The 14,781-nt window shown below is 41.3% G+C and overlaps 1 protein-coding gene across 4 annotated transcripts in view; it reads right to left on the bottom strand.

Annotated features, from left to right (window-relative positions):
* Positions 1–14,781, bottom strand: part of adgrl1a (adhesion G protein-coupled receptor L1a) — a 94,811-nt gene that overhangs the window by 17,349 nt on the left and 62,681 nt on the right. For 2 of the 4 annotated variants that reach the window (XM_085155791.1, XM_085155789.1), the window contains exons 5-9: positions 8,784–8,999; positions 8,314–8,578; positions 5,480–5,807; positions 2,663–2,956; positions 527–630 (exon numbers count right to left, since the gene is read on the bottom strand). In XM_085155791.1, the coding sequence (XP_085011917.1) occupies positions 527–630; positions 2,663–2,956; positions 5,480–5,807; positions 8,314–8,578; positions 8,784–8,999 (1,207 nt within the window). The remainder of the gene's footprint in view (positions 1–526; positions 631–2,662; positions 2,957–5,479; positions 5,808–8,313; positions 8,579–8,783; positions 9,000–14,781) is intronic. The other 2 variants (XM_085155790.1, XM_085155792.1) reach the window with 1 other exon arrangement.

Here is a 14,781-nt window from a genome sequence, read left to right as displayed (position 1 = left end):
TAGCTGTGTTAACGAGAGTACTCTGAATTCCACTTTGAATAGACTGTGAAATCTGATTACTGTCAAAATTGGGGAATGATCAGATTTCCGCAAAGTATTTAGTAACACAGTTTGGAAATTTAAATAGCAGTCAGCTAAGTTAATCACTAGGCATCATCTAGAGACCATGACGTTTAGCTACTGCACAGGTATAATGGATTATATGAGACTACGATCGAAGCAAGACAAAATGAAATTGAATTGGCTGACTTCTATGCAAGCTGTGAGACGCTACGGCTGATTTTTTTTTAAATAAATTACCCTAGCTGTAATTAAGGTATGTTACCTAAAAAAAAAGTGAGTTAATTAAGTATTAAGAGCAGATGCCTTGTAATAAAGAGCCACTTGAAATGAGTCTGTATTTTAATCAGGACAGCCCTAGAGATATGTTAATGTGTGTGTGGAGGTGGACAGGGAAGATAGTCGGGGCAGTGGGGCACAGGAAAGGGACAGACCCATGGCCAGGGAGTTTGACTCCAGGTCTCACCTTCTGGGCTACCTGGTTGACCCAGGGGGAGGTGCAGTTACTAAGGTCAGGACCCCGTGGGTTCCACATGACCTGATCCGCCAAGCACTGGAATGAAGCAATGCCTAGAGAAAAGCAGAAGAATGGGAGGGGGGGCAGATATATTAAGCATTAGGCGTCTCAAAAATGGGAGATTTTTTTTCTTTAAACAAGAAAAATGGAAGGAAATGAATTTTAAAATTACTCAAAGTGTTTGAAGATGAGAGAGAATCAGGAAGGAGGAGATAGAGCAGAATTTCAGAGAAAATGGGTCAAAAGTGAAAAAGGTTACATAATGAAGTACAGGTAATGAGAAAGTGAGGGAGAAAATGACTGGGTAAGAAAAGGTTTCGATGATGTAAAAAGAATGACTTTAAAGGAATACGTCCTCACGTAGCACATAATGCTTACTCCGTTCACACAGTCGTACAGCAAAGACATCAGGTAAGATCTCTCACTGTCAAACACCTGAAGGAAAACACCTTCCACCAAACCTCATTTCCAGCTAAGTTTTTCTGTTCAGTTACGGGGGTTCAGAGAAAGGACAGCATGGGGGGATTAAACCAGAGGAGGGTCTGTCTGCTGCTAACACAAATAACCAACGTTAAGTTGCGAAGAAAAGGCAGAGAAGGGAAAAGAGACGAGAAAGAGCGAGAGGGAGAGACGCAGATCAGAACGGCAGAGATGACAAGGACAATGCAGCCAATAGGGCTGTTCGATATAACGATATATATCGGATGACATTATAAAAACGTATATCGTTTCATTTTACGCTATCGTTTGTTTCGTGGTGTTGAAAAATAAACTGTTTACGGCAATATTTTTTCACCGTTTTGATGGTCACTGTAGTGGCTCTATTAATTTCTTAAAGTTCTCTCTTTCTCTTACATTTAATATAACCACACTACAGACAGAAAAGCGTTTGTTTTTATGCGTTGTCGTTAGCAACAATGATGGTAAAACCACCGCGTGTCCGCTTGTTCCACATAAACCTTTCACAATAAAGCTCAAGATCCTGTTGAGACTTTTCAAAATAAACTGAATCACGTGAAAGATGCAGATTATTTACGGATGAGAAGCAAAAAAGAGCCGCCAGGTGCTAAAAAATAAACCTTAGACTCAAACGTTAGAACAGGCTTTTCCCCGCAGCATGCCGTGTAATAAATACTCACAAAGAAAACAGTGGCCGTTGCAACTTATGTCTAAAAATATATAGTTTCATGCATCAGTTACAACACTCGACTCGAGGTACGCGACGCCCAGCTGGAAACACTTCACACAAGTCGAGCACTTCACACAAGTCGAGCACTTCACACAAGTCGAGATTCACAGAATTTACAGAAAATGTTACATTTTTGTGATTTATATCGTTATCGAACGATAGATGTCTTAATATCGGGATATGAGATTTTGGTCATATCGCACAGCCCTAGCAGCAAACGTTTCATAGTTGTAGAAAGGATCAGAGCAGATGTGGCATTGCATTTCATATTCCCTTCTTCCTCTCTCTCCCACTGATTTTTCTCTCCTCGCTGTTACTTTTCTCTATACTCTCCTCCATCGACCACAGATTAGGTTTGAGAGCGCTGCCAAGACGAGGCAATTAAGCCTGCTGCTGATTTAACGCAGAGAGAACATAAAGAAACAGCACAAGACACTGGAAGAAAGATGGAGGAGATTTCTTTTTTTCTGCAACTACAGAGTTTTTTTTGTTTTGTTTTAGGCTTTTTGTTTTTTGACAGCTGGATGTTTAAGAGTAAAGTAGCAAGCATGAAGGGAGGTGAAGCCTGTGTTGCCTTGTCTTTCATTTTATTATTCGCCACTTTCAATCAGCTCTGTTTCTCTGGGAGATGAGCCTTTCATTTGTGGAGGACGAGCTTTCATCTGCAAGTCCTCGGGGACCGTGCCTACTGGTGGGACCAACGCAAGGATGGAAGACAACAGCAGCGGAAAAAAACAAGTGTGAGTGCCCAAACGTGCTTATCACTTGGGCACATGAGCTGATATATATGGCAAACACCCACATGGTACTTTATGTACGAGTACGCTTGAAGCTCATATGATGAGTAAAAAAAAAGAACAAATGTTTGAAAATAAATGCACGCAGGTTTTTCTCACCTAAAGATCCTTTAGGACATGGACGGTCCACTGTTTCTCCTCGCTGTGTTGTTGGCCACTGGACACCGCGGACGAGCTTCGTCTCGCAAAATTGTGGCTCTGAGCCTTGAGGAGGGTGAGGTGGCCGGCGGGTGACAGGCACAGTAGCAGTGATTGGTCGAAGATCAGGATTCTTGTTGATGGAACCGATTGGGCGCGAGGTGGGGGCCAGCGGACGGGCAGTAGAGGGGCTCGCACTGGAGGTGAACGGCCTTGCTGGAAGAGTGGTGGTCACTTGAGTGGTGGTTAGAGGGCCTGAGGTAACCCAAGAGTAAATCACAGAGAGACATGGAAAAAGAGAAAGACTTAAAAGGGCTTGTAAGGGAATTATTAGAGAACAGCAAAACCTGACAGCAAAAGCCAAAAGCTAAGATCAAGATAATAAAGGACACTTGCATCTGAATGTAAGATGTCTCTCAGAAGCTGAGTTCAAAAGTTAGTCTGACAATAATTGGGGTGACAAATACTTTTTTGAGTCTCTCAAAGCCAGTTCTCCGCAGAGAGGAGGAGAAGCAGAGGGAGGAGATGGCGAGAAAGCAACATCACAAGTCAGGGAGAAGTAAATAATTTATCAAATGTATCAGAGAAGTCACCATCACTAACAACCAAACCTAATGCGAAGATAAAAGCAAGCCATCACAACTACAAAATCCTAACTGATCAAACGCAGAGTCAGCACGCAACTCAGACTGCTGCCGCCCGTCTGTCTCTGCCTCATCTCTCTCTGGGCCTAATCCGAGCTTCATACAGGCCTTTATGCAGCTCAGATGTACAGTACATCCAAACCGCCTTCTCATACTGATGGACTGCCAAAATGCAGTGTGGCGTTCCCATTTCATCCTCTGCCTTATTTCTGAATGGCTTTTTCATTACCCATGACACAGTGATGCTTACATGAAGCGCTACAGAAGTCATACCTGAGCAGCTCTTCTTTACTTTAACTATAGCCGGGGAGAGAACTATAATCGTTTGATTCCAGTTTTTGGAATTTGTACTTTAAATGCTTTTCTTCATCTTCCTGCTTTTTCTGGAAGAAAAATGTTTTCTGTTGAAAACATTCGTAGTAGTGTTTGTGTCAAGAGCATATGGGTTTATTTGGAGTGACAAGCGTAAATACTCAATGTGTCCAACTTAGTCACATGTTTAACATCTTGCCCAACATAATTACCAAATGAATGTTAACTGTCTTTCAAGTTTTAGGGGGAAAGAAATAACCTTACCATCAGCTCGTTGGTAGAAAACATGTATGTCAGTATGCACAGATTATGCACAATTGTTGTGACTTTGCATCTTCACATCACCAAAGTGGATGTTAAACAAAAGATAAAATCAAGATGTAGTTTTAGTTTTATAGTAGTGGAGTTTTTTTAAAAGTACTGCAATAACTGCCCAGGAATTATTGCCATTTTCACACCTTTACTGGAGCCACTTTCATTTGCTGCTTGTTTGTGAGTCTTTCTGCATTTCGTTTTGCATTTAATAACTGAAAAGCATGCTCTGTTCTGTTCTTTGCCTTGAAAACATCTTTGTCCGCTTTCGCTGTGCACTTCGGGTCATTATCCATTTGCGCTGCAGTGTGCCATGTACATCCTGCATCCTCCTAATTCTACCGACAGTCACATCACCAATAAACACTAGTGATCCAGTTCCACAGGCAGCCATACATGCCCACGCTATAACAATGCGTCCACCATATTTGAACGATAACGTGATATGCTTCAGATTATGAGCCGTTTCTCTCTTTCTCCATACTTTTCTCTTAGAACCATTATGGAACCATTATGGTTCAAAGTAATCTTGGTTTCATCTGTCCAAAGAATTATTTTCCATAACTGTTCAGCCTCTCTGGCAAAGTCTAATCTGGCCTTCTTTTTCTCGAGTGTAATCAGTGGTTTGCACCTAGTTGTAAACCCTCTGTATTTCCATTCGATTGTATTTCCATTCATGAAGGCGTTGTTGATTGCAGGCTGTGATAATGATGCACTTACTTCCCCGAGAGTGTTCTTGACTTGGCTAAATGTTGTGGAGCTGTTTTTCTTAACCATGGACATAATTCTATTATCATCGACTTTAGCTGTCTTCATTGGTCTTTTATGACTTTTGGTGTTGCTGAGCTGGCCAGTACATTCATTGTTTTTTTTAAGAACTGTTTTCTTAAAAAGATGTTTTGAAGATTGTTGATTTAGCCCCTCTCAAAGTGCTGTCTCTGATAGGTTTATTTAGTTTTTTCAGTCTACTGATGGCCTCCTTCACTTGCATCGACAAATGAAGGAGGCCATTCACTGGAACTGTCAATATAATTGACCATTACATTGAGAGCTCCAGTGAAAAGCTAACAAATGTAACTTAAACATTTGGAAACAACTCCAGATCTTTTATCTCTTTAACTTGTCATGGAATAACAAGGGGGTCAGGTGTCATCTGGTCACAGAACTGCTTGTTAGTCAAGTGTCTAATTACATTTGAGCCTCTAAAAACAAAAAAATGTCCGCAATGATTAATCTAATATTTTAGCTGAAACCTTTGAATTAAAGCTAATAGTCTTGACTGTTTGATTTAAAGTCCACTGTGGTAGTGTACAGAGGCAACTTATGGACCTCGCTGTATACTTGTTGTTACAATCTCATATTTTACCACTCATGACTCAAAATATCTCATAATCAAAAAGCTAAACATCTATAGGAAAAAAATGCACATACCACACACCAGTATTTGCAACTGTACTGTGCACATGATTTGTCTGTGTAAGCTATGGGATGGGATGAGATCTCTTCTTACCAGTGGTAGGATCTGGTGGTCCAAACTCCAGCGGGTAGCGCAGCACATTATAGTTGTTCCAGACATAAAGCTGGTTGTCTCGAGGATTATAGTCCACAGAGGAAATATACTGATAGGGATTGGGAAAAGCAATGGTGACATGTTCCTCTCGAGCATGATTGGTATTATAGGTATACGCCACCAGGTCACCCGTTGCTTCACTGTCATCGTCCTGGTAGACTGATCGCACTGCATAAAGCACTCCGCAAGCCATGAAGGCGTTGGACGCCATCCTCTTGTCAAAGCTGGTCTCCCAGGTGCCTTCAAAGCGCAGCGTGTAAGGGTTCACCTGGTGGCAAAGAGGAAGTATTCAAATGGCTAGTTTTAGCAGGCTTGAATCAGCAACATTTTAGACGGATTTTTACTTTTTATGGTTGTTAAAACGTTTCAGGAAATTGTGCCATTTAAGATTAGTTCAATGGTTCATTTTAAATATCTTAACATCACTCAGTTAGTGGAATTTTTAAGATCAAGATAGCTGAAGACAGAAAGATAGATGTTGGAAACACAGTCTATATAAAAGATGGATGTAGTCTCTGGGTCTGAGGAGTCAATATTCAAGTACCTTAATCCTACATTCCTTCTAATGCCAGCAGGGGGTGACTCATCTTGTTGCAAAAAAAAGACCAATTGCATAGAGGTTTATGAGAAAATTACCCCGCTTCTTACTTGATGTAACCTAAATGTAAATACCTGCCTAATGACTTTGTGACCCCCTTCTGTATTTTCAGGTCTGATTTAACACAGCATAATGTTTATTTTGTTGTTATTAAAGTTGAATAGACAGTCTTGGATAAAGCAAGTTAGGCTTGAGGGCTTGGACTGAAAATTCACTACTGAATTAGGCATGCAGCTAGGTGTGTTTCTCAGTGGATCTGCCGAAAGCCGAAACACAGAACTTGAGATCGAAAACAAGTGAAGAAACCGATGTGTAACATCACAGTAATGATGACGTCATCGTCAATCTCCGACAGCTTGGCAATGACAGAAAAATCTGAAGCCTGTCCATCACCAGTCACTTAATTTTGACACATCAGATGACTGATGGTGAATCTGAAGACTAAGCCTGTGATAGCCTTAATTAAGGATGCGCCAGTCTGCTATTTAGATCGACTATCAGTCTGATACTGATCCCAGAAGCTGGTTCGGATATTGGTGACAATGAGCTGATCCAGTGACATACCTAAGATAGAGCAAAAGAAGCTTTTAATAAAGGGTCAGCAGCTTGGAAGTTTTTATTAATAGTTTCTATTTGTATGTTTGGAAAAGTCTTCACTTAACTGCAAACCATGGTCAAATTGAGTTCACATGACTGAAAAGATCTGCTTGCTCATTCACCTTCACTCTCACTATGTCTGCTCAGAGGCATTATACAAACTAGAAGGACATTGGCTCATTGTAACACTAATGGGAAGCTTTTATTATGCTTACACTAACATTACACCTGTCATCAACTCAATTTACATTATTTCACTTCAGCTGAATCTTTTCAGCTTAGTGTGTGAGGAGGAAAACAGAGAAAGGAGCTCAGCTGTGAATGACAGCAATACGTAGTAGCTTAATTACTCTTATGTTCAAATAAAAGGAAATTTATTGTGGGTTTTTTTTTTTGGCATTTCTGATTTCACTAATAAATACAAACGATTCAGTAGATTAGTTAGATTTTATTATTTTAGGCAAGCTGTTTTAAGTTGACCTTGATGTTTCCGTACACATATAAGAATAATTCCCAGTCTCTTCCTTATAGTGAGGAATACAGATTACTAATATAGCACTGGGATTAGCTTGGTACAAGGCATCAGATGTAGAAGAAGAAGTTGGATCAGTGCATCCAAAGCCCAGCTTGATTTTGAAAAAAGCTCTCCATGCCCTCTTAATCTAATATTTTTTTTCCCTTGTATTAGGTATTGTGTTTGAGTTGTTTTTTTGTTTTTTTTAAACCCTCTTAAATATGACTCAGTACTCAAAATAACAGGTAAAATTATATATGCTCCTCGTCTGGCTCTTTTTTTTTTTCAAAACATTGTAATAAATAGCAAAATTCCCCACAAAATAAAGCATTTATTTCTGTTGAAAGTTATCGCTTTCTTGTTTGCTACTTTGTCACTCCATTACTCTGCACTGTAATAGCTCATGCAGGGTTTGATATTTCAGATTGATAGTTTAACATATACGCTTTGAAAAACAATTTCCTGGTAAGGTCAAAGATAGTGATAATAAATGAGACACGACTATCTGAGCAACACATTAATTTTATACCCTGTTCATATAGGAACTTTCTGCCTGATTGCAGTTTTGTTGGCTTAGAAACAAAGAAGCAACTGGCATTAAAATACAAATGCTTCACGTTTACGGTCATGGATCACATTTTGAGGCTGCAGAGTGAGCAGGGCAAAGTAATGTGACTTTGTATTACAGAGGATGAAGAGTATTATATGTTTAAAGTGCAGAAAACAATTCTAAATCACTCCCACAGTTTTTTGATTGTAAGTTATTAAATCCAACACTGCGGGGCAACTACAAAATAAATGAAATATTTACCATGCTGGAGGGGATTATTCTTTCTCACAATTGGATTTGAAATTCAGCCTAACCTTTTGCAGATGATGTTTTTGTGATTCATTTTTGGGGGCCAACAACATCTCTTTAATCTTATTTGTCAGTGCACTTGTATAATCTCAATTCAAGTGTGACATATGACCTTTTGCCTGACTAGTCAGATGAGATTTTAACATAATCCGCTCCCGCATTTATAATCCACACCTCATCCCCTTCTGTGCAAACTGCTCTCCCACCTGGCTGACCACCAGTCGTCCGTTGTTGGATTCAGTGGCGTAAATAACCCACAGGCCATTCTCATCCACAGCCAGGTCAATGTCTGACTTCCCTCCCCAGCGGTAAGGTGAAGTGTCATGGTAGTTGGCGTTTGTGACAATCGCCTCTCCACTCTTGATGCGCGTACGTAGGTCATACTTGACTATGTTTCGTGTGCGTTCTTTGTTGTAAAACACTGCCCCGTCGTACACAACAAACCCCGTGCCGTCAACTCTGTTGGGTAACCTGTTGAGACAGAATCCAGATGAAGAAATCACTTCTCCAATTCTCCATTCTGCATGGCGATGCCCCCAAGATTGCTAATGGCAGGCACACAGACACCGCAATAAGAGCATTCTGCTATCGCCATCCATATCCACATCAAAAGCCAATAAATCGATACCGCAGCAGATGCCATTTGATCATCCAAGACAGTGGGAGGCGCACTCACTTGTAGGTGGTGGTGGCTCGGCTCTGTTTGAAGTCTTCCCAGGAGGCATACTCATACAGCATGTCGGTGCGATAGGGGGTCCAGGGCATGACGTACAGACGGTCCCCTGACTGTAGCGGGTCCTTACACCATGCCCCCGCCTGATGCTCTGCCTCCTGCTGAGAGCTGGGCACCTGCACCCGCAGCAGTGTCCCCGGACACACAAATACTGGAGCAGTAGAGAAGCATTGGTGCAGAGAGGAGGAGAAGAGGGAATAAAAGGAAGAGACAGAAAATGAAAACAGAGCATTGAAAGAAATAAAAGATATCAAGGCAGTGGGAGGGGTGGGAGAGAGGAAATGGGAAAAGGCCAAAGACCATTGAAAATAGAACAGGAGAAAAGGACATGGAGGGGTCGAGAGAAAGATATGAGGAGATAAAAATAAGTTGTGAATTAAAAAGGAGACAAAGAGTAGGGGGAGAATGGAGAGATGGGAAAAGGGGAGTAAGGTGAGGTACATTATCAGATTTAAAATGAAGGAACACATAAAAGCTCGTTTGTAGAACTTCAGCATTGTGGTTGGAAACCATTTGGATATGATAAATGGGAGATTTCTGGCTGCCGCCGCAGTTTAAATGTAGTCTCTAATCTAATTTATCTTGGCCTACTTTTTATTTGATCGTGCATTTTCTATTTCAAAGGCCTCTGTTTCTTTGCTCTGCCACTGGGTGGTAAAACAGTAATTGTGGAGCTTGTTTTATTAGGACTCAAATTTGGCTCTCAGTCAAGAGTAATGCCTCAAAGAACAAAAAAAGTATCCTGGGGTAAAGATGTGAGGTTGGCTAGGCCTCCCCTTCCTCTGCAACTGCAACTCAACATCACCCACTCACAAATATTCCACACAAACAAATACAGACACAAAGTCTATTCCACACGGGAGAGTACACGCAAACAAAAACAAGTGGAACCCCTGCACACCATCCATACACAAACAAGTGCACACAAACACACACACACTGAGGAAGTCTACTTCAGGCAGGTGGAGGTCACCCACAGGGGACTGCTATAAATTAGCTGGTTGATGCTGTGTTATCCTGCTGGATGGCGAGAGCACCCTGGGACCAATGGGAGTGTCTGGTTATCTATGAGGAAAGCTGCTGGCATCCTCAGCACAGTGACATCACAGCAATAGAAAACAAAAACGCATGAGGGCAAGAGGGTGAAAATGTTGGTGGAACTACAGAATAAAACATCTGACGAGCCTGCCACATTTCCCCACCGGTTTATTTATGAAGTCTCTTTGGCTTGGGGTTACAACAGAACTGGACACTGGTTGGTCACCTAAAGACTTAACACATCTTAGGCCTAACTGGACTCGGAACAGATGACATAAAGAGCTCATGGATACCAGACAGACACTGGAATTCACACGAGGATGGTGCACAACATGCACGCACACACCCACAAGCCATACAGGCACTGTCACACAGTGACTGTTAGAGTGATGGATCAGACGAGGCTCAAACTGTCTTGAATATTGCATGGAGTCTGGTGCAGGAGGGGAATCACAACAGTAAGATGGAGGAGTTACTTCAGGCTTCTGGAAATCCAGCCGTCTCTTTCTGCTTTCTGTCATACTGCTGTTGATAGTGGATGGTGCTCTGTGGTGCTGGACCACTTAGGAATTAGCCTGTTCTGTCTGAGAGGTCCAACAGGGATTGAGACTGGCAGCCAAACACGAATCTAATCAAACTCAGGCATAAACAAACACTGAATACAGACTCTTCACAAGAGGGAAGCTTGTCATGCTCCACTGTCAAACCAAAATGTTTGCTAGAAAGTACTGATGCCTGAGGTGTTTGCTTTGCAAATATGAATGTGGGTGACTGAAATATGCAAAATATTTTTGAGAGCAATGGTTAATCTGGCACTGTGCTCCAAAATATTTTCAAACAAAGGCTGCGGAGGGTAAAATATCATCGGAGTAGATAAAAATGAGTGTGGAGGGAAAAACAGCTATGCACAAGTAGGACATCCCCTTAAAAGTGCAATGGTACTGTAAATAAACTCTATTAAGGAAGGCTCTGCATGTAGGTGACCCATAAACAAAGCCAGGAACAACTCTGCCTCAAGGTAAAATAAAGGACAAAGAAAAACAAACATGTAAGCCTAGTCTCTACTGTTACAGAAAGGATGACCTAATAGAGAAGTAAGTATTAAAAGACATGCAAGCATCCATCCCTGTTGCCATATTACAGTGAAATTGAAGGCGCAGTCGAGCAGAGGACAGTGTAAATGTGTAATGACTCATAGTCCCTTATCCAATAAAACATATCAATTTACATCAACAAGAATATATATATATATATATATATATATATATATATATATATATATATATATATATATATATATTCATATATATATATTCATATATATATATATATATATGAATATATATATGAATATATATATATTCATATATATATTCATATATATTCATATATATTCATATATATTCATATATATATATATATATATATATATATATATATATATATATATATATATATATATATATATATTTATATATATATACACACATATACATACATGACAGAATGAGGCCAAATTGTAAGTTTTGGATTCCACAGGGTAACAGCTTTATAGTCACACAGAACCAGCACATGTGTTGGACTGTCACTTGACTGAGTGACACAAGTTAATGGGGGTGGATGGAATTTAAATAATGTCACAAAATAACACTGATTCTGGATGGATGGATGGGTGGGTGGGTGGATGGATGGATGGATGGACAGAGCAAGATCTAAGACTAAATATATCTTAGTTACTGGATTTATGCTGTTGAGTCAGTGTTTATTGGTACACAAACCACCTTTGCTGCTATCATCAAATTGCGCTGGCTTTAACAGCGAATTAACATCATAAATGTTAAATGTCAACCAACTGTTTTCTGTTGCACATTACATATTAGCATTTTTGGTATAAAACCTGTGAATACCAGCTTTGACCTCTCTTGTTTTTGAATTTAATCCGTTGTTATACAAGCATTCATATTAAAATCCCCGATAGACAGTAATGAAAGGTTTGAGATTGGAGCTTTGGTTGAAGATGACTTATGTGGAGATGAGTCACGGCTGGCTTTATTACTTGCAGGTAACAGACAGAGAAGAACAAGAATCATTTATGTCTCCAATATAGCTACTGTCTGCAATACAATTTACTCTCAATAAATTGGGCCCACCAAAGTGTTCTCCCAAAAATACTATGTGATTCTGCTCATTATTGCACCTAACCTTCCAGCCATGGGGTAAATTGGCAGTAGTCTATTTTCTTTTGGACTCATCACCCCAATAACATTGCAGCTCAGCAGAGAGTGTCTCTCTCTGACTGTCATTCTTTGCTTTCCTCCTCCACGTTCCACTCTTTTGCTGCTTTGTTGTACAATCAGTGTGTGTCAGTTTATTCTAATGAACTGACTGTTGGGTGGGCTCAGTGTCAAAGGGGCTCTTCAAGGGCCTTTAGGCTGTATACACACGCCATGAGGTACACATATACACGCACCCATTCACACACTCACAGGGCAAACAAAAACAGTGGCCACGCTTCACACCCTGCAAACCCTGCCTAGGGGGCTTCATTAACTCTGGCCTGTGCTTCTCAGCCTTTCCGACTGCTCTCCTGTTTACCAGCTTTTTCTGCCTCTTTTGCTCTGCCTCCCTTTCTCTCGCTCCTTTTAACTGTGAAGGGGAATTGTAGCAGCTGGGAGCCAGAGCAGCAAAAATCTAGCTGTAGAGTATAGTACAATAGGCTATTATGTCCACAGTTTGAATGAGGTATTAGGCATTAGGCAATAAGCATTAGGCATAAGTCTTGAGATTAGGTATTATCCTAGTCTGGCTAGATCAGGTTAGCTGTAGTAGAGCCATGTGGGATTATGTGAGATAAATAGATTAATTCTTGTTTGGGTGAGGATGGAAATCTTGGAGTCATGATCATCCCAATGAAGTCACTAGGCAGCGAAGACACAACCATTTCTTTACCCTATAAACTAGCCAGATGGCTAATGAAACTTACCTTATCAGGATTAAAACCCAGGCTGTAGCTATCATACTCTAGCATGCCAATTACCACCGCACATACTAGGAAATGCTGCTGTAATAATTGACTATTTATCTCCATAATCCCTTTCCCGTGGAGGCACAGGTCAGCTGTTACATGTCAATATGAGGCTGGAGTGTAAAGTGATGAAAGCTCCGGAACTTTCCTGAAAATGACAGTGAATTTCTCCCATTAGTGTCTCTCACCCATTTGTGATCGACTGGTAACACAATTAAAAGTGAACGCTGACAGCTTTAGGCTAAATTTAGACTTTTCATTTTCGTTGTCTTAAGCATGCTGTTTCAACGCTCGATGTGACAGCGTCATGGTGATGGTTAATGTCTGACTTTGATGATCTAAACACCCCCTGCCAATAGTTGGCAGCTGTTTCTTAAGTGGTGTCCTTGTGGGTGTTTTTCCCCCACTATATATATTTATATTTATTTTACCTAGAGGGATCTGAGGGCTGTGCTGGCTCTGCTAGCCCAAGCCTTTGCCCAGTCCAGTCCACAGTCATGGCGTGCTCACAGGACTGACTGCTGAGAGCGTGCTGCTCTAATTGAATCCCCCACCTGTTACTGGCAGGTGCAGTAAATAGGCAGCAGGGGGCAGGATGGAGCATGGCATGGTAACCCGCATCCATGCTGGACAAGTTAATGGGCTTTAAGAGTTAGTGTGTGCGCATGAGTGTGCAGTGCAGTGAGTCTCCTGATGGTATGTTGGTGCATTCATTAGCCCATAAGTGTTTGTAGATGTGTCTCAGTGTGTATGTGGATGTCCGTGTGCTTGTGTGGGTGGGCATGCATGTTGAGAGAGAAAGAAAAAAGCACAAAGAGAAAAGAAGTGTGAAGAAGGATGCGAGCGTGTTCTGTGTGTGCAAACAAGAAGAGAGTGGAGTAAGAGAGAGTAAATAGGTTATTTCCTGTGAAATGAGAATTAGGAGTGAGTTAATTTGCTGAGGAGTGACAAATAGTGACAGAGAGAAGAGAAAAATAAGGAAAGAGAAGGGAGGGGCTCGCCTTGTGTTTCCGCTTCCTTTTAGACTATAAGGGGCGTAAGGTTTTGGGAGTAAAAACACAGTACAGCAACAACAACCATACACAGACATGAAGCTTGAGGACACACACGCTCTCAGAAAAATGCATGCAGGTACACACTATCCAGACAGTTGAAGAGGCAGGTATCAAACTGAACCTTTATCAACCCAAACATTCACCCCAGAGAATACCCTTCACTGAGACCAAAAGAGGGCTACAGCAAGAGATAGCACCCACTGAAAGCAAAGTCTTTTCTATGGCGTGAAGCTGACACTGAGTGACAGGAAAGTTGATCAGGACGAGGTTGCAAAGGATACAGGCAGCAGATACTGTAGAAAACAGAGGGGCATACCCAGAACAAGCTGACTGAGGCTTGAGAGGTAAGGAAACAACAAGCCTGCACAGCTGAAACATTAACCGAGCCTGCTACCTACCCTCACCCTCCCTCTGCTCTGAATCAGGTCTCCTAGACATACTGTCTCTCCCTAACAGCCCTGAAACCAGCCGCTGTGTTTTGTATTCATGACCAGCTGCTTCACTCACTCACGTCTCTGTTCTTTGGCTCTAACAATGCAATGGCTTCTACATGTACAGTCAATCCTTGCAATCTTCTCCCTGGGCCACTGAAAAGAGTGTCTGCGCCGCCACGGTCACATGACTGTGCTTGTGTGTGGTGGGTCATTCCTAATGAGGGGATGCTGCCTGACTCATCGTCTCTATAGCAACCACTTTTCCTCCCTTTTGCCATTCACAGCCATTCTTTGTATTTTCCTGTCACACAATGCAGTGGTTTCTCACTCATTCCCTCTCACTTTTCTAAGTCACATGTAGGGTTGTTTGTGTAAGTAATAGTTCTGTC

This window comes from Neolamprologus multifasciatus, chromosome 4, assembly GCF_963576455.1.
Source record: "Neolamprologus multifasciatus chromosome 4, fNeoMul1.2, whole genome shotgun sequence".
Taxonomy (NCBI): Eukaryota; Metazoa; Chordata; class Actinopteri; order Cichliformes; family Cichlidae; genus Neolamprologus; species Neolamprologus multifasciatus.
This window is presented reverse-complemented; position numbering and strand designations above follow the sequence as displayed.